Source organism: Idiotropiscis lumnitzeri, chromosome 2, assembly GCF_059441095.1.
Source record: "Idiotropiscis lumnitzeri isolate Australia: NSW breed Sydney's pygmy pipehorse chromosome 2, RoL_Ilum_1.0, whole genome shotgun sequence".
Classification (NCBI taxonomy): Eukaryota; Metazoa; Chordata; class Actinopteri; order Syngnathiformes; family Syngnathidae; genus Idiotropiscis; species Idiotropiscis lumnitzeri.
Window position 1 is genome coordinate 7,540,931 of NC_142392.1, and position 20,050 is coordinate 7,560,980.

General features: G+C 42.6%; 3 protein-coding genes across 5 annotated transcripts; 1 reads left to right on the plus strand and 2 right to left on the minus strand.

The window, feature by feature from the left end:
* Positions 1 to 1,296: 1,296 nt before the first annotated feature.
* Positions 1,297 to 10,807, minus strand: LOC148341558 (solute carrier family 41 member 2-like). 3 transcript variants are annotated; one of them, XM_088287695.1, is made up of 11 exons: positions 10,569 to 10,802; positions 9,032 to 9,676; positions 7,474 to 7,581; positions 6,542 to 6,613; positions 6,105 to 6,249; positions 5,784 to 5,930; positions 4,665 to 4,812; positions 4,131 to 4,210; positions 3,006 to 3,137; positions 2,771 to 2,919; positions 1,297 to 1,772 (listed from the first exon to the last, which is right to left on the minus strand). In XM_088287695.1, the coding sequence occupies exons 2-11, from the start codon at positions 9,560 to 9,562 to the stop codon at positions 1,587 to 1,589; spliced, it is 1,698 nt and encodes a 565-aa protein (XP_088143821.1). In that variant the 5' UTR covers positions 9,563 to 9,676; positions 10,569 to 10,802; the 3' UTR covers positions 1,297 to 1,586. The 3 variants fall into 3 exon arrangements, with proteins under 3 accessions (XP_088143821.1, XP_088143822.1, XP_088143823.1); XM_088287696.1 differs by lacking the exon at positions 10,569 to 10,802 and adding an exon at positions 10,513 to 10,553; XM_088287697.1 differs by lacking the exons at positions 2,771 to 2,919; positions 3,006 to 3,137 and having other exon boundaries at positions 10,569 to 10,807.
* A 123-nt stretch (positions 10,808 to 10,930) lies between these two features.
* On the plus strand, positions 10,931 to 12,346 carry nopchap1 (NOP protein chaperone 1). The gene is made up of 4 exons (XM_088287698.1): positions 10,931 to 11,079; positions 11,457 to 11,525; positions 11,627 to 11,760; positions 11,841 to 12,346. Exons 1-4 carry the CDS (start codon positions 11,022 to 11,024, stop codon positions 12,018 to 12,020), a joined length of 441 nt encoding a protein of 146 aa, XP_088143824.1. The 5' UTR covers positions 10,931 to 11,021; the 3' UTR covers positions 12,021 to 12,346.
* A 2-nt stretch (positions 12,347 to 12,348) lies between these two features.
* Positions 12,349 to 17,586, minus strand: rint1 (RAD50 interactor 1). Its single transcript, XM_088287693.1, has 15 exons — positions 17,254 to 17,586; positions 17,059 to 17,184; positions 16,726 to 16,841; positions 16,482 to 16,655; positions 16,277 to 16,417; positions 16,026 to 16,197; positions 15,843 to 15,953; positions 14,958 to 15,183; positions 14,761 to 14,898; positions 14,569 to 14,663; positions 13,922 to 14,026; positions 13,601 to 13,821; positions 13,341 to 13,521; positions 12,990 to 13,108; positions 12,349 to 12,689 (listed from the first exon to the last, which is right to left on the minus strand). Exons 1-15 carry the CDS (start codon positions 17,485 to 17,487, stop codon positions 12,470 to 12,472), a joined length of 2,379 nt encoding a protein of 792 aa, XP_088143819.1. The 5' UTR covers positions 17,488 to 17,586; the 3' UTR covers positions 12,349 to 12,469.
* Positions 17,587 to 20,050: the final 2,464 nt, after the last annotated feature.

Consider the following 20,050-nt stretch of genomic DNA (forward strand, 5'->3'; position numbering starts at 1 on the left):
ATCGAGCTATACTATCGATTTCTATCATATATATATATATATATCTTTTTATAGAAATATCTATCTCTCTACATCTGTCTATCTATATCGATCTTTTTATATCAATATCTATCTATATCCATCTCTATTGATATTATCAATATCTATCTTACGTATCTGTATTCATCTATACTATCAATATCTATCTAGATTGATATCTATATGCATCTGTCTACATCTATCGCTCTAAAACTATCTTTCTATATCCTCTATCTATACTACTGGATATATTTCAATATCCACTTAGCAACACGTGATTATATACACCATACCATACAACTATGCACAAACCTCTGGAGACGTTTTCTTCTATGGCGTGTCGAAATCATCAGTTGTGTCCTGCTGCTGCCTTCACCACCAGACCTCCCCTTCGACCCCCTTCTGTGCACAGGCCTCATATAAACATTGCGCTAATGGCCCGGGGGGTTGACAGGATGATTGACAGGCAGGGGATTCGGTTTCACAAGGCCCCGTGTTTGGGTCTGGGCCAGTGCCATTTAAGTGGCAGATCGCTCCGGAAAAGCCAAATGTCTGGCATTGTAAATAGTTGACCTTATTAAAAGACAATTATGAGCATTGATATGAGCTTCGGGAGAAGGAACTTGCTGCATTCAAATGGCGAGGAAGTTCATAAACATGAAAAATTCTCTCTGCACGATGGCGCGTTTGATCACAAGATTGAAGAACATTGCTTTAATAAGGCAGCGCTTTTGCACCTTCAAAGACATGTCAGGGAGGCGCTTTCACATTCCGAGGCCCGAGTTAATTGTGATTTGAGGCGCCTGTCATGTGACCAAGACACCTTGGATCTTAATTGGACGCCGTCGAGTTTGTGCAGACTTTTCGCCACGCAAAAGCTTTTACAAATAATTCTGTAACAAAAGGACCTGGTTGAAAGAGTGAAAATTCAATTTGAAATGCTTGCAACATTGATAAAAATAGAGAGAAATGTTTTATTTTATTGAAAACATTTATTTAGACAAAAAACATTCGAGGCATACACACTGCTGCTACATGTTAGTGTTTTTTTTTTTTTTTTTAGATTTTTTTTCTTCTAGTTTTTTTTGGGGGGAAACTGACATTTTTTTTTTTTTTTAGATTTTTTTTCTTCTAGTTTTTTTGGGGGGGAAACTGACAAACACTTAAAACACAATTGTAATAAAACAATACCTTGTTCACCAGTCAATCTCAAGCGGCATATGGGCTACTGGAAATGAATCCTGGTTCTCGTCATACGTACAAAAGAGGACAATGAAATAAGTGTTGGCGTGCAGCCATCCATTGTAAAAGTTTATTTAAAAAAAAAAAAAATAGGTGAAGCTTGATTGCACCGACCAATTTGCATGTAGAATTGGAACACTTCCACATAGCTCCCAGAAAAAAAAAGTCAATCCAAGAAGCATTCTTGCAAAGTAGAAGACCTTGAAGGGCTCATCGAAAGGTCCGGCCAAGTGATACGCAAGTGCTTCGGTGCAAAAGCCTCGACGACGAGAGCAGTGACGATGTACGGCATCAAAGTACGTCACCCGCTGTCCCTCAGCGAGGCGTCAGTCGCCCACGTCGCTGTCCTGGTCGCCGATGAGCCACAGGAAGTGGAAGCTGAGCGCCAGCAGAGCCGTGCCCAGCAGGTCGCCCAGCGCCGTCAGGTAGGGGATGGAGAAGCTGTCGGGGTCTTTGCCGCTGCGCCACATGGAGTGCACCATCCAGTCGGCGATGCACAACAACAGCAACACCTGCCAAAGGACACACAAAGGCTGACATGGGCAAGTTTTTCCACGCAGCTTTGACACCAGGGCAAATTTTCACAATTGCGATTTTTCACGAAAGTCTGTTGCCGTGGCGACGAGCAATTTGCCATGAAAACAATGTTGCTTTTGAGAAAACTCACAAAACTCTGCACAAGCATCAGGCCTGGCAAGACAACCTCATAATCACGCGCACATCGTTCTAAATTCGACTTGGTTTGATGCTGATTAATACTTTTCTCAAGTTTTTGACAATTATGTTTGCGAAATACACATGGAAAATGACCACGGCGATTATTTTTTATTTCCATGCGCCACTCAAGTGTGCAAGCGCATGAGCCGCGAAACAGGATCAAAGTAGAAAACAAGATGGACGCCAAAAGGATTCAACTCCAAAAAGTGGTCTCGCTGATACTTTTTTCCACGTTCCTCAGCCAACAACTTTTGAGCTTTGGAGTCAACGGTGGCATGAATGTTACATGAGCAGCGTCAGGCATGCTCATCCCGGAATTCTCCAGTTGCTTTGGTGACGAAATACGTCAAATTTAGCAGAAAAAAAGGGATAGTGGCAATTCCATTGTTATCCAGAAATGAACAAAGAAAACACATGAGCTTCAACTTCTCGGTGTCGTTCCTCAAAAGTCGCTGGCTCAACTGAACGTGCTTTTCGTGTGGTGGGTCATCTGATGCTGAACTAAAAAGGAAAATCTCGCTTCATCCGCACATTATTCCAATCCAACAAAAACACAGAAAGTTCACGATCGTCACAGTCAGAATTCAAGGCATTCCCTTCTCGTGTCAAAACGAGGAATAAATACTCCTCCCGGCGTCCTGAACGCGCCAAGCTCTCGAATTGAGATGACGCGCACACCCCCCCCCCGCCAATTTTGGCTTTCGAGAACACATTAGCATGTGCCACAGACAACGTGGGATGACGCTCGACATTTCAAGTCACGCCACCACGTCAACGGCGGCCGTAGGCATACCTGCAGCAGAGCAGCAGCCAAGTAGACGGACATGAAGATGGGCGTCAGCGTGGTGTGGCCGCTCTTCATCAGGTGAATAGTATAAAGGAATATAAGATGGCCGGGGATCACCAGGAGGAGGAGAACCTGAGCAGATCGGTGATTGGCTCCTAGAAATAGACAAAAAAAAATAAGTCGGACAAATGCTTCATTTACAAGGGCGGGAGTCCGGCAGGGACACCGGTGCAGGATTGACCTGTGCCGAAGAAGGTGCGGCAGGGGTAGTAGCAGCCCTTGGCCTCGTCAGGGACCTCCCCAGGGGCGAAGTGGAAGTGCAGGAAAGTGGAGATCCGGCTGGACTGAATGGCCACCAGGTTACCTCCGATACCTAGACACCGCAAAGGGATTCATGACAGCAAAAACATGCGGCGATCAAAAAAAGGACAAGCGGTCCGTCCTCATACCGCGACCTGTTCAAGTATTTCACCGCCGCCGAAATCAAGTCGAGTGCAATCAATTGCTGTCACAGAAATCGAAAAGCGAGCGCAAGAGGTCATGGTCCTTCCGCTTCACAAGTGAGCGCCATGTTGTGCGAGGCGATCACATGAATGAAATGGAAGTATGTGTTGGTAGAAAATTGAGCCATGGCGTCCCACAAGGTTTTGACCTCAGCCCACATTTTTTTTTATCCGGGCAGAAGACATTATTCTCAAAACGGATTTTTTTTTCTGTAAAACTGCACCCCTGAACCTGGACCCCAACATTTTGAGAACCCTCGCCTCAAGCAACATTTCAATATTCTGCAGATGACTCTTCTTCTGCTTTTCCAGCCATTTGCGGCGATTTTGTCTTTGGCGTTCTCATCAAGTGCTCTGTGGTGACAGCCACCAGATGCAAATTGAAATCAAATTCGTCACCATGTTGATCTTTTGGCGACGATTCAAATCAGATGATTTCCATGAATAAATAAATTGCTCCTGGCTACGGAAAATCATTAAATGCACGAGTCACAGACACAGCTGGGAAAGAGTTGCATGTAATACAACAAAAAAAAAAAAAAGTGTCGCAACCCCCATTTACTCGTTACTTAACTGTCCTACCCTCAAGTGCATTTTGTTTTTCAATTTAAAGAGGTTCAGTGGAGCAATCACGATATAAAGCAGGCTATGAGCGGGTTTAAAAAAGCCATAGACAACTTTTTATTTTTTGGAGTCAATAAGTGAGTCAACCTTCTGCAAATGCGATGCTACAAAACGGATGATGGGCAGCAAAAGTTCGACTTTTTAATCAGACAACTTTCATTTCATTTGAATCAATTTCATGATTGGAGCCATTAATGAATGCATACACACAAAAAAAAAAAAATGTCAAACTGACTCACCATTGATGACGGGGGTGTACACCACAATTCCAGCCAGATTGGGGTCAGACACCGTTTTATCCAGGATGAGCCCTCCGATGCTGCAGACGACAACATAATTTGCACCTGGATGATGATGAAAAGTAATTGGCACCAACGTCGCGCCACTCCATCTGAACGCCGCTCAAAGGACGCAAGGCAATCAGATGACTGGAGCGCTCACACATGGGGCTGATAACAGAAATATTATTGCTCCTAGAACGCGCGCTTTGTTATAAATGCGCAAAAAGTCGGAAATGGGCTGAAAAGAAAAGAGTTTGTAGCCCATGCAGTCGGGCATCCATTCGCTTTTCCAGCTCGTCTATTAAAAGATGGTTTAAATTGTACACGGGGGGGGGATATAAATAAACACAGTCGCGTTTATAAAGCTTGGGGGACTCCGAGAGCATCCGTGCGGCTGCAATTTCTTTCGAGGGTGAGTCATCACGCAAACCAGGAGCTGAAAAAAAAAACGTATGTCCACCCGTTCCCTTTTGAAGCGCCGGAGACAAATACCTGCTGATGACCATGGCCGTGATGACCGGCTCCCATCCGGAGTAGAGAAGGGTGCGGCTGGCCGGGTGCTTGGAGGAGATGACCATCCACAGAGGCGTCAGACACATGAAGAAGGCACAGACCAGGGAGGAAACGTACGGGTAGGAATCTGGGGGGGAGGAAGCGGAGATGTCGTCATCAAGTCGGCCGAGAGCTGAACTTTCGGACGCTCAAAGACGTTTTATGCTCACGCGTGGTCATTAAGCTGAAGCAACACAAAGAAAGTTTTGTTTCAACCAACAAGACGAGTATTTTGATTTTGAAGCATAATTGGGTTGAACACCTGCTTAAAGCCGCCACCAGCTGGTTTCCACGTGCATCTGTTTCGCTCCAATACTAAAGAACTCTTATAGGAAAACAGGGCAAGATTTTATCTGCATGGTGGCAACGCGAGAGAACACGAGGGGATTTCCGAGTGCCATTGGCAGTCACGCTATCTGCTGAGCTGTGGGTAAAAAAAAAAAAAGATCTGCAATGGTGCATAATGACCCGTATCAGAAAAGCGGAAGTGGTTATAACGGCAAAGGGGAGACCAAAGCAACAATTATTTTCTTCTACGCAGCGATTCTCAAACTTTACACACTTCAAAAAAATCTCCAAGGACCACCGGAATCAGCAACATCAAAAAGGTTACATGACGATATTAACATGGCACTTAGAATATCTTGCAAATGCAAGTAATACCACAAGTCACAAAAACGTTCTTAAAGATGATATGCAAATGTCATATATTGCCTCGGTTTTCTTGAGGCGGGAACATCTGTGTCTCAAAGGTAGAGCTGACAGGGTGAGTTTGAATGCGATGCTATATTCAGCGGCAAGAGCGTTGACTGTATCCTTGTATTAGAAGCAGGTTTGGGTGTGACATGAATTAAACATGTGGAATGTGCCTTCAAAAAGAGAGGACGTCTGTTCTGCAAATTCAGATTGTGCATTTATGCTTTGGAATGACGCAGGGGGGGACCTCTAGTGGCTGAATGGGGAAATTACAAGAGACAACCGCAGAATGGATTTTTTTTTCTAAGACTTCCCTAAATGGAATACGAGTAAAAACAAGTTATTTGGTGCTCAATCACCTACCCAGGCACTTGTAGAGGCCCTGGCTGATCCAGGCCAGGATGGCCAAGGTGATGAGGTCACCGAAACTGGCGGCGATAGGCGTGGCGACGTTGTCCGGGTTGATGCCCGTCTTCTTCGAGCCCACAATCACGCCCACCATGATGAAACCTGAAACACGAGGTGCAAAATATAAAGAAATGAGCTTTATCACTGATTTCCATCTGCGGCGGGTGAGTCTGGAAGTGTTCAGTGTGCTGAGAATTCCAAATAAACGTGCTTTTTTTTTTTGTCTGTCTGATTTTGCTGTGGTGAGGAGAGAATGCAAGCCGTCTACGTATTTACCCTGCAGCAAGGAGGCGATGAAGGCCGTGGCGACGCTGCTGGAGCACAAGAGCACGGCGTGGCTCATCTGGAACTTCCCCTCTGGGATCCAGCCAAGAACCACGGCCGCCACGGCCGCCAAGAAGCCCACCACAGTGGCCTGCACCTAAATAAAACAAAAAGAAACAGCAAGTTTTTTTTTTTTAGTATGGGACGCATTGTGCAAACAGGGATGATGCGCTCGCCAGGATGAGTTTATCAACGTGTGGGTATATGATTAACAATGTCTCCATCTAGCAGACGTCCCTGACATGATAAGTCTGAGGCAACACCAACATTGGTTCACCCTCTTCCAACATGTCTTTAGAACAAGTACAACAAGTACTCATTACATAAGTGTGTGTTTACAGGCGAGCGATAGGAGAATCTATCGCTTTTTAGGTCCAAGAAGAAGTTACCTGCTTGAGCGCCAGGTTGCCTATTATTAGATTCCACTTCTCTATCGGCGAGTCCATCTTGCCCACGTTCACCTGTGTTGGTGCACACAACAGACGCAAATAACTGTTTGTTTTTGGAATTTTTTTCCCACGTGGAATGTGGGCTTGTTTATTTGCATGCTATTGTTTAAAAGAGTTTTTTTGTTTTTGTTTTTTTTTTTAAGAGCCTTTTACCACAGGTCCTGCGGTTTGGACATAACACTTGTTGTTTGGAATTATTTTTGGTTGACTCATTGCAGCACCCTGTTCCATAATTGCAGATGGCTATGAGTTGTACACGAAACGTAAAAACTAAAATAGCAGTGACGCATGTCCCAACTTGTTTTCTCCCATAACAACAGCACGTTTCCGACTAATACGCACGGATTGAAATCTGGCCCATTTCAACAAAGTTGACCCAATGTGCACTGTCAAAAGTCTTTCCCAGCTCACTTGACATGAGGTAAATCCACTCCACTGCGAATGTGAGGCCTGTTTGTGGGGAGCCGGGGGGGGGGGGGCAAAGCAAACAAAGGCAGAATTCTGCTGGCTACTTGTTAGCGCTTCAAAAAGTGAAACAAGGGAATGAACTGAAATGTCAAACGGATTTCGCAAATCCTTTGGATTTCCATGTTGTGTTATAACAAAGTAATTACACGTTCTGCTAAAGAGCGCATCCGAGTAATTCAATCGCAACTCACATTTTACTGCTTAGTTTTTAATTACCAGTAGTCATTGTTTGGACACTTTCATGAGTGGTACATTTTGCAAGAGGCTCTTTTTTTTTTTGGTGATGACTCGCCTCTGACCTAACTCCACCAAACTCCTCCTTTTCTCATGACGCCAATTTCTGGTAATAAATGAGGCAAACAACCAGTTTGCGCGCGTGTGTGTGCGTGTGTGTTTTGGCAAACCGCTGTTGAGAGGCGTGAGGCCAGAGTCATCTCCAAGTTGCCCTTGAGGCCGAGCAGAGCGGGAACCAAGATGAAGATTTCGGTGATGTACTGGAACGCCTCCCAGTGCTGCGTGGGCAAGACAGAACCAGGAAGGACATTTGATTACACTCGGCTTATCCCTAAAGGGGCACATTTTGTTAAAGGCGCATGCATGTCAGCGGGAGAGAACAACGAGCCAAGCGAGTACTGCCAACCCAACACATTTAGTGACATTCTAATCTTTGACAGTCATTTAATATGTATAATCAACGCCTGCCAAATTATGGAGATGAGATGGCGATGCATCATTAGCACATGCGCCTGCGGGGCAACTTCACAGAAAGACTTTTTGTTGGCAGTCAAACAAAAGAAGTCATTAATGCAACAATGTGTACCGACGGCTTCTTAAGAAAAGGAGTTTCAATTTGCCGAGTAGAACAACACTTTTGAAATGTCCCAGACAGCGCCCAGACTTAAATCCAAACGGAATTTGGACTTTAGAAGTCCAGGTATTTAGTTGTAACGTATTACTGAAGTTTTGAATTATTTGTGCCCTGTGTGATTTTTGTTTAGTATTCTCTTTTTAGTGTAACTCTTGGCAGAAATTCACATTTTTTACTTGATTTCTCAGGAAACAATCATGTGGAGAGAGCTGGCAACTTTGATGAAAACCAATTCTAAGTGTAATTTCTAAGTAATGCATCTTCACTCGCCGCATCAAAAACTAAATTATCTTGTTTTGAATAAAAACATACAACGAAAATCTTAATTTTGTCTTGATTTCCCCTCAAATACATGAATCTAACATGGCAGTTGTAACGCAAAACCGCTCCAAATTTGGTAACTATTTGTTTTTACTCAAAAACACAAAACAAAAATGACGAAATGTTTTTCGTTTGGGATAAATATTTAAAACATCGCCACAAAAATAAAAGTAACAGAAGCTAATGCGTAAAATTAAATTAAGTTTGTGCCAAAGAAATACAATTATTACATAAAAAAATACAGAAATACATAAAAAGCAGAAAATTAAGAAGTACAGAAAATTGTTTTGCTTGGACCAAATATGTTTAAAAATAAAAAATAAATTTTGAAAAATAAATACTAAACTGAACAAAAATCACAAATATAAGACCAAAAAAGCTGGGCGATATATTTTTAAAAACAGAATTGAATTAATTTTTTGTTCAAGAAAAAAATTAAATAGAAATACTTTGACAAAAATACACATTTCAAAACATTTTGGATTTTTTTTTTTTAATTTTATCTACTTATTTATTTAATTATAAATAGTACCACAATTTTTTTTCCATAATGAAAAAATTGCAATTAGAAGTGCGATGCCCGAAAAAATGATTAATTGTAGCGTTTCATGTTTTTCACTCAAGCAATAAAAGGGAAGTGTGTATCCACGGATGTTCTAAAGCAAATATATATTTATTTGGGGGGGCGTTGGCAAAGGTGGGGCAATTCTAGTGAGCATCTGCTGACAGTTAAAAAGGAGTGAAATTTTTAATTAAACTGCTGCATGTGTTACCTGCACAACATCCAGCACCATACCGGCTGATACTGTTCCAAAACCGGCCAACAGGAAAGGCACGAGAATCTGAAAAGCCATGGCCAGAGGCGACTCCTTGGGCAGAATGTGCGCAGCGGGTTGCGTCTCTTCCTCCTCATCCTCTACACCATCCGCCTCGTCCCCGGACAGCCTTCTCTCAGCCAACATGGGCTCCAGTTCCGAGTAGCTTCCATCTCCGGAGTCCGACAGTGTGACAGAGGAGCGAGAAGCGCGGTCCAGCAGCCTTCGGCCTTCCAAGTGAGGCATCTCTTGTCTGTAGCCGTTCTGGAGCGCGCCACCCTCGGGTTTGGCACCAAGGTCGGCCATAGCCAGGCGCTCCTCCTGGAGTTTGGTGTAGCTGGTGGGGACTATGGTTTGGAGGAGGGAGGTGATCCGACCAGCGGATTTCAGGGAGAGAGAACTCCGGATTCCCCCTGCGCCGCTCATGCGTACCGTCAAGCTAGAGCCCAGGGAATCCCCGATCGCTCCGCCGAGACTCTGGATGCTCATGATGTGGACTCGCGCAGCAGTGTCTCATCTCCAATCGCCTCCTCTTCATCTGAGAACGGGTTTTAAAACAACACTGGTGGAGCGTCCATTTCAGGAGGTTGGAGACTCATCAGCCTGCAGAAAAAGAAAAAAAATTATCCATCCAACAGCCATTCATATTAGATAATGCTTATCCTATCTAGAAAATGATGTAGCTGAAGCCTATGTCAGGATGTCAAAAGGAAGATTATTTTAGAAAGAACCAAATATTCTAACCCTGAACCCTGAAGTGAGGCTGATGAGTTAACCACTAGTGGGCAACCCCTCACACCAATGAGCAATTTAATCATTTATCTAGCATGCATAACAATACACAAGTGTACCTGGAATCCAGTTTGAACACAGTACCTTAATTGCGGCTGTCATACATTATTAAGGTTGGAGTGAAATTTCATTATTACTTTTTAGAAGATTGAAAACCTAGATCTTGAAAATAGGATTTACTGCACATATGTATATTTAAGTAGATAAACGACAACTAAGAAATTTTTTTAATGGCTGATCAATTTATGGTATGGTAAGAAACATGGGCAAATTAATTGATATTAATAGTTAACGTCTGAAGTCGTATCCGCATGAATAATAAAGTATGGAAATTTAGTCTTTAAAATATAAAGGCAGATTTAACACATTAACATGTGCACTAGGATGACGTTTCGCAGTCCTGCGTACTGACTTTGTCTCTTGAGATTACGCCTCATTAGTGCACTAGCTTCACATTGAATGTGCTTGTTTTGCGAATAGCCTAAAAGGCACACAAATATTTCCTAAATCTCAGCGTGAGCTAGCATCGCGCTACATTAGCTGCGTACAAATGAGAAATGTTAGGAGGCTCCAGCAGCCTTCCCCTCGTTTAAGAAAAAGCGTAGAAAAAACTAAAGCTAAGGTCATCATTTCGGACGGAAACGAACCACATAGTTATAATTCATGTCGTGGTGATTTGTAGCGTCTTAGTCGGGAAGTTTACCATTGCGAAGCGAAGATATGCCATCCAAAAATCGAAGAAGATGCAAGGCGATGATGACAGTCTCTCACACAGCCGCGTCAGTGAGCTGTTCGAAGATAATTTGCGACGAAAAGATACTACCTCTCTTTCTCCAGCCCGTGCCGCACTCTTTTCCATTTACGAGTATGACGCGAATAAAACGACCTTTTGTAGTTCTAGTCATTACAGTGTGCACTTTATTTCGTATCTTCTGTTAGTTACATTTTCTAAATGATTTAAATCGTGACGTAACGCATAAAAGTACAAAGCGCTTTTTTTTTAGTTTTTTTTTTTTTTAAATACTTACCGAATTCCTCCTGAACGCACGAGGCGCAATACACATTCGGAACATTGCGGGCGTCGATGTGAGTAATGACCCGGATGTTGTTCTGACCAAAAAACACGCTAACATTTTGCTGTCGTGTTGCTTCTGTAATGGATAAAAAAAGTAAATCAAGTTCACAGGATTTGCTGTCATGTGGTAGCGATGGGGGTGAGTAAAGAAAACTACATTTTGCTATCAAAGAGGGGTTTTAAGTGGAAGGCGGAGTTGCTTTTGCCGGATTTACTTAGAAAACCTCATGCTAGGACTGTAAACGTAGAGGGTACTCGGTTTACGACGGGTGAGTTTATAAATCGGCACGCGCTGTACATTAGGCATAATTATACTGAATTAAATTTAACTCACTTTTAAGATATACACAATCGAAAATGTATATAATCAAAACTATGTAAAAAAAAAAAAAAGTAACTACAACGGTGTTGTGTGGCTTCATGCCCGCCCCGCGTATTGACGTAAACCGAGGACCGACTTTATTCGTTCGTTAACGCTTATTTAATAGCTTAAAAATGGTCATTTTGCCAACTCAGGTTTCGTCGAGAAACTACTCCTTAAACCACCAGCTGGCCTGAAGACAGAAAGAGTTCCACGCAGCAGCGGTGAGATGAATTGTGATTTGTAGATTATGCAGTATTTACACCGTTGGAATTAAAAATAAACCCATGTGCATACACAATTTTGTCTTTGTTTTCTGGAACAGTGATGGAACGGCTGCAGAATTTCCTCCCGCAGATCGCAGAAGCCAATCAAAAGCTAAAACAGCAAATTGAAGAAACGTCTGCAGGACATTTCAACATAGAGGACGTCGAGGCGGCAGAGAAAGTAATCGAAATGGTGAGCAAAATTACTTCTCACTGTTGGCTTGACAACCTGATTTATTCAAGGCGTCTCAATTCTCCCTTGCGTTTTTCCAGGACGTTGCGCTGGTAGAGCTCAGCGGATCAGATAGCGAGTCGGAAGAGGACGAAGATTCTTCTGACTCTCAGGAGGAGGAATCTGAGATTATTTTAACTGAGAGGAATCTCAAACTACCAGGACACAAAGGCAAGAAGGAGAACATTCACATCCAGGTAGTGGAGCAGCTGGAGAAATAGATGCGTCGACCACATGGGAGATTTCAGACTTTCTTTTGACAAGACTGCACAGTCTCAAATTACTTAAAGGACACAAAAGCTCCTCCTAAACTGAGATGAAGTGCATCCTCACAGGAACAGTTTGCACTCATTCAGATCGGCGCCAAGTCATTTGCCTTAAGAGTCAGAACAGATCCGGCGACCAAATCATGTTTGCCCAATGGGGATTTTTTTTTTTTTTTTTTTAGATATATATTCATGAATGATGTGATCCATAGTCTTCATGTACAACATGCCATTATGGATAAGAATGTATGAGCTTTGTAATAAAACCAGTCATCACACCAGCTAAAGTTCCAGAAAAGGACATTGATGGGTTTTGCAATAACAACAAATGGGTCAATATACATTTAGTACATGATAGAACTCAAACGTTAAAATTGTGGATTGATCAGTTTGAGATACGATTGTCACTGTCCAGGCCAGGAGGCTCTGAGATTAAAGAGAATTAGTACGTCACAAGGAGCCAAATAGTAAACTCCCAACTCGTTCAAGGCAGACTGCGGCGAAGGGTCGTCTCTTCCCGTCATATCCCTCGTGTCGCCAGCCGAAGAAGACTCATTGATGAGGTTCCTCAGCAGGATGGCAGAACCCACGTTAAGGCACAAGATGATGCAGGCTTCCTTAACACTGGGAAGACAGGAAATTTGATTAAAAAAAATGTATGAGCTTTTTTTTTTTTTGGAGGGGCGGGGGCAGAATGCTATTATAGGACATTTTAAATAAACATTGTTACATACCTCTACAACAGTGTCGATTAAAATTTAGCATACGCCATTTTTCATCAATATGTGCTTGAAATGTCAACTTTTGTACATGCGGTATTATATAACGGGCTGTAAAAAGATTTTCCAGATTTAAAGTCTGGTGGAACCCCCTCCTCCCCCTCTCTCTCTCTCTTGCAGAAGAATACACTTTGTCTGTACTTACTGCTTAAAAAAGTTCTCAGGTCTTTTGCAGTAGTGACCAAAGAGAGGGAAAAGGTTTCTGGTCATGTCAAACTGAAGTTGAGCTGCTCCTCCATCGCTAAAATGATTGGCCAGGACCACCTGAAAGAGAGCGAGCGACATATGGATTTATGAGATATACATGGTGGACAAAAGTAGGGACATTGACATTGACAAGTGTAGCTAAAAACAAAGTGTGATAAACTTGTCCTCAGCAAAAGCTCTGATTACAATTTTCGAGGAGAGCAAAAGCAAAAACAATGCAGGATAGTAGCCCTTGAGGACTGGAGTGACACCGGTTCTAAAGAATTATTGGAGAGATACAAGTCCTTACTTCCTGGTAGAGAAAACTGTCCAGTCTTTCTGCAAGACCCTGCCAAGCCAGCTGGAACAGAGACAGACTTAAAACCTGATGCAGGTTCAACAGACTGTCCCTGACGCAAAGCATCATGGGACACGCGGAACTGGACAAAGACATGGCGGACATGTCGTGCTGGGATGGATGCGAAAACCACCTACAAGGGGAGGGCAACAGAGGCGATTAATGCTCAGCTAAAGCTTGCAACTTCCTGTGATGATGATGATAACTCTCACCTGTCTTGGCAGTATGACTCGGCTTTTTCCGTGATGTCCCTCATGATGCCATCCAGCAGCCGACCCATCATGTCCCCTCGAAGTCGGTCCAGCAGGGCCAGCAGGCCTTCGAAGAGCGAGCTCTCCATAGAGGCCAGGCGACCCATCTCCAGCAGCCCCAGACCACCCACCACCGCCTCGTCGCCCAGGGACACGGCCGCCTGCTGCAGCTGCAGGAAAAACTAAACACGCGGGAAACAAGCAATTATCATTGCCCAATGAGAATAATTCTACATGAACATTTATATACATAAAAATAGAAACGGACTGGGCCTGACTGACCACATTGTCGCCCCAGTCCGTCAGGATGGTGGAAATGTAGTTGACGGCGTTGAGTATGGCACAGTAGCGTGGACTGAGTGGACAGCGAGACTCCTCCTTCATCACCTGGATCAAATGGAATAGAATAGTAGTCCGTCAAACGCAGACCTCGACTCTGGCAAAACATTCCATCTGTAGCCGTCATTTTGACACACTGCGCTGCGGCAACGACGTCATCGACTAGAATGATTATTACTTGCTGCTCGAGTGTCTAATAAAGGGATTTTGTTTATTTCATTCAAGTCCCGCGATGTCATGACTATCACGTCGAACAGCCTATTACTCGCAAAGTAATAATCACTCTTTAACTATTTATTTCGATAGTTTCATTGCATGAAAGTGCACCATTTGAATTCAATTTATACCAGAAGTTGAAAACCGCCAAAATGACTGCTGTCATAGAAAAAAAAAAAAAATTCACACAGAAATCTCGAAGAAGGTCAATAATTGCTATTTCTTGGGAGGTTAAAAAAAAAAAACATTTAAACAATTTTAGAGCAGCACAAAAACAACGTATTTAATGTCCATAGACTATTGAGCCCTTGGAAATGGAAGAACACATTAGAAATTGGGGGGGGGGGGCAAGCCTGACTGTTTGACATAATTACCTGAGTGAGTCGAATACGGAAATCATCTACCAACTCTTTCTGCAGCTCCAGAAACTTCAGCTGTGCAGACGGACACGGTAATGGCTGGTAGCGGTCTAACGGTGGAAAAAAAAAAAAATAAAAAATCCCCAAAAAGCTTACTTTTAACATTGTAGTGGTACACAGAGTTCATCACGGTGGGGTCAAGCTTACCTGTGATGACCTGTAGCAGAGTCATGAAGGTCTCAGCACAATCCGGGGATTTGAGCTCATCCATGTCTCGGATGTCTTTGTACTGAGAGCTCCACGCTCCCTCAGCCGACAACATGGCGTCCACCTTCTCCAACGCCACTGTGCGCACAAAACAGTTTGAGCTGAGCTGTCACTCGCGGGGAAATTAGCCAACCTACTCTTCTTCTCCACCGTGAGCCACTTCTGGAGGACGCCGTCGTCAAGCAGCAGGTGGAGCACGCCGGGCAGAGGCGGTGGGTATGAGTGGTTGCTCCGCAGCTCCTTTTCGAACTGCAGCACCTCCTCCACCAGGTGGCAGAAGAGCGTGTCATCGTAGAGGAGGCGGGAGGCGTCTCCTACCACCTTCTCCTGGACTAATGAGAGCAAGCCTCGACACAGCTCTACCTGAAAGAGTACATTCAGTCATTTTGATGAGAAACTCACTCACTATATGTTTTTTTTTTTTTTTTAGTAGGCCAATGTGTTCATAAAAAACAAGGAAGGGGTAAACGAAACATTAACGCCACCCTTCATTATAGGAAAATAAAAAGCTATATTTGTAAATTAAATGAATTAAAATGCACCACACCTAAAAATAAATTTTTTTCTTGGTAAATGTTTGAAAACCATACCATTGTGAATTTAAGAAATGTATTCTATGCAATTAAAAATAAAGAAAAATCAAGCCACTGTAACATAAATGCAGTTTTACCGTTCAATTCAGGGATTATTTTTACGTACCACAAGAGGGCGCCATGTACCACATTTTGAAATCCACTGGGTTCAATCGTAACTCATTCACTTGTTTTAAATAAACTTTAAAAATAAAATAGAGATTTGTTAAAAATGTAAATACATTGAATTAATTACAATTCACTGGTGTTCACGCAATATATTTTTAAACCCACAAGTGAACATTATTCGACTAAAATTGTTCTGCACACAAACGTCTTTGTAGCATATGTGTAAATATTGCAATAATGACTCATCTTATAATTACTTTGACAGTGCCCATTAATACTGAGTAGTGCCATGATCGCAAAGTCAGATTTCCTAATACACACCCTGGCATTGATGGTGGCATTGGCTCGATCCAGGATAGGTTGGATCTTTTCGTCCATGAAAGTTGTGCTGTTCCCGATCCACATGAGCACTTGTGTCAGGTACCACTCAGGCTGCACACGGAAATTTCACAAGCAGAGGGTTACTAGTGTGTGTGTGTGTGTGAGAGATGAGGTCAGAGCTACCTTGCTGGGGGTGTTGGTCTGTCGATTGCCGTAGAAGTGGTATCGGAACCTCTTGCTGAGTGGCTGCAGCATGATCTGGATGGGCAGGCAGAGTGGAGGATCTTGCGGGAAAGCAACTGGCTGGGCTTCGGCTTTGGAGGGAGGCGACGACCTCTGAGAGACGAGGTCATCTCTAGACAAAGAGTTAAAGAATGGGACGGTTCATCCGAGTCACGTCATAAACTTGGACAGACGTTTTTAGCGAAGGATACGATGTCTGTAGGGCCAGGAGCTGTGTGACGAGCAGCTCTAGTTGACTGGCCAGCTCTTGCCCATTGGCGGTGGGCGTGAGGGACTGGGTTGGGGGGGATATGATTGGCCAGTGGAGCTGAGTCAACACCTTCTCCAAATCCCTGAGAATTGGAGACATATATTAGTTCAATAGGGAGGAATGATTAATTTTACGTGGGTGTTTACCCAGTGAGCCGATCCTTGATGATCTTGTGCCAGAAGTGAAGAGTTTCTCGGAGGAAGTCCCGCAGGTGAGAGCATTTGGACTGACTCAGGCCGGCGTCCATCACAGCCATGCTCTCCACAGCCCTGATGGCCTCCCACACGCTGCTGGTCATCAAACACTGCTGGACGACAGCGCTGTGGACACGCAAGTGCGCATTAATTCAGGGGGTGTTTAAAAACAGATGTCAAATGTTCGACTTAGCACCTGAGCTCTTCAATGTGTTGAAGACAGCGGAGGTACTTCATGTGTCTCTCCACAGTTTCCACTTGGCGCAGCTTCTGGCTGAGAGTATCCATCCATGGCTGGGAGCATTGAAGGTGCTACAAGTGGGAACAGAGAATTGCTTTTTACAAAGTCTCATAATTAGGTCACAAACTTATAATTATTATGTTTTATATTGTAGTTCATTGACAATTACACTAAACTGGGGAATTATTTTCTGACAAAAATTTCCAAATGCATTTTGTAGACACTTCACAGGGATACGTTTGTACATGTAAAATTTTTTAAAAATATATATACTTTCATGTTATTTACCTCTCGCAGTTTTGTGGAGATGACTTTCTCCCGTTGCAGGAGCTCCTCCAAAGAAGCTCTGGCATCTTCAGCAGCAGACAGAGCTGCAGCCACTTGAGGAGGTACAGAGCTGGATACTGTCAACACCTAAGGGACGTACGAAATATCAATTCAATTATTGTTGCAAATTCATTTCCAAGCTCGTTTAACAGTCACCTGTTTTTCTAATGTGCTGTTCTCCTCTTTTAATTTCTCCAACAGGCTGCCAACATTCCTCAGAGATTTAACATCGCTGCCTACTTCTTTGTCTATAAAGCCCACCACATAGTCACGCAGTTCGTCAGAAAGGTCCGAAAAACAATCGCTGTCGGAGGTATCTGCTCGAACAGGATTTGAAGACTCTTTTGACAGATTTTCAAAAGGGGTGTCTTCGGCTGAGGACGCCGCCATCTTGGCTCTGACAGGAAACAAACTTCCTGCCACGAAAGTGTTTCGTGAAAGGAAGGCGCTTGTTTTAATGTCAAGCGTCGCCCGCAGGGGGCGAGTTGTCGAAAATGCACTTGTTTTAACGTAACTTCGCCCACCCGGGGTTAGACGTTGAATGAATTTGGGACACTGCACTGATTATTTCCGTCATGTCGTTTAAACAATAGAACAAATTAACAATTAATAATAAACCCTAATTAATTTAATAATAAAGTTCAAACAGTAATATGTTGAAGAAAAAAATATATAATGACTCAACACCACGAAGCCCCTTTCACAATAAAATGACTTCCGCCTACGTCATTTACAATATTTACATTTATGGCCAACAAATGCTTTTCATACAAATTATTATTTTTTACGGACGTACCAACTTTTTAAGTTTTCTCAAAAAATACGAAATTAACAGTTTGGTCTCTGTGGCGTTTTTGGCATTTCTGCATTTCGCACCTCTAGGCATAATGCGTAAACTACCAAATATGTAAATGCATCTTAAATTAGGTTACAGATATCCAAGAGTTCAATTTAAAAAAAGGTTCTCCTAAGATCATACTTTTGAATTCACTGCCTCACTTCTACATTTAAAGTAATATTCATTGTATTCCACATCTTGTAAAGTTGATTTTCAGGTTTCCATTAGCTGCAAGCTATAATATAATAAAATCGTAAAATATTTCACGATGCAGTCTTTTTTTTTTTAAATATACGAGTTTTTTTTAATTCAACAAGAGTAATAAATTGCATATTCCATGACATTCTTATTTACTAAGACCCATCAATGTACATTAATAAACTAAAAAAAAATGTTACATTCCATAGAGTGAGTTCCTAGGTGACATTTGTGCCCTGGCAGACTGTCTTTAAAAAAAAAAAAAAAAAAACTGGTCACAAATAGCAGTTTAGTTAACCCACTCCAGAGCAGGTCAGTCTGAATTGGACAAGGGGACAAGGTGCCAGTGTCATCTTGTGTTTAGGTGAACGTGCAGCAGAAATCACGTGGCGCCCCACTTTTCATCACTGGGGCGGTCATCGAGGAAATTATGTACAACTGCAGGACGACCCAAATGACCGGTTCGCAATACCAAAAGAAAATTGTTGCATTACTACAAGAACTTGAATTTTGTTGCTGTGGCCCATCGTTTATGGATCAAATTCCTCCTCTACATTGATAATCACAAATGCTTATATTCTTTTCAGAGATGCGTTTTTTGGCATTTTCGTGGTCATCATTATTGTAACTGGGATGGTTGACTTATTTCAACATTTACATTAAACATTACATTGGCTGTTAAAATATAAATAAATAAAATACGCACTACTGCTCAAATGGTAGGTTTTTGTGCTATAAAAAAAACATTTCACATTTTAAAACTTTTATTTTATAATTCAAGGTAAGCAAAACAAATTTCCCTCCAAGAGCACCCAAATTTAGTCAAATATGTCACGCATCACTACTACGTGGACATACAACTGAACAAATCCTAAATCGTTTTGCCAAGAAAACGTCTTCAATGAGCATTTAACATTTGCGACAAAAACAGTTTTAGGACCCAACTGCGGTTAACCAGTTTCCCATTTCAGCAGCCCTGAAGAGGATGAACACCACAAAATACAGCTCGGACCATTTGGGGTCCCCAACCCACAGTTTGGGAAACCCTGCTCTACTACGTATGCCGGTGAGTCAACTGCTTACATGAATTAAAGCCACAACAGTTTGACATTCAACCATCATTAAACACAAAGTGACACAGTGCTCTCAGTGGCATTGTGAGCTCTCGCAGAAGGTCGCCCGTCGGGCCAGTCTTCTCTTCCTGTTAGTGGCGGCACTGCTTCCAATGACCTTTTTTTTTTGGCATCTGTTTGCAGGGGTTCACCACATGGCTGCTGAGTAAACCCAAACGTTTTGAGAGTAGTGGAATGACATACCCTCTTTTCATGATGTCACTGCTTTCGTAGCGCGCCCGGGGTTATCCTGGTTCGTGCTTGCACACAGGAAGACAAAACGTGCACCGGGCCGGACGTGAGGGATGGTTGGGTGCAGTCATGGAGGATATCATGTGCTCACTCAGTTAAGCCTTTACATATAAATACGCAATGCATTTGGAAAATATTAGTATATTTATTTAAAATTTTAATACTTTAATTTTACATACAACACCCCATGAAAAAATGAAAATGACTGGATTTAAATTTTCTAAAAATAGATGCACACTGACAAGAATATTAAATTAAATAATTCCTCCAGAAAGCACATTATCCAAGAAGGTGTTATTAAAACATTGATTTCTCAATAGACTCGCAGCTCTTTGTTAAATATTAAATGCACCTCTTTCGCCGTCAATGGTGAAATGGTCGGAAATGAGTTAAAGGTAAAATTTATTATTAATGCATCTGAACCAGGGGTGCTCCTTGATAACATTTCAGAGTTTGTGGAGTGGAAATTAGGTTAAAAACAGCTGTATGTATATGCACTGGAAACTTTTAATAAAACAATCAATTTGGAAATGTAATACAAAAACAGCCAAAA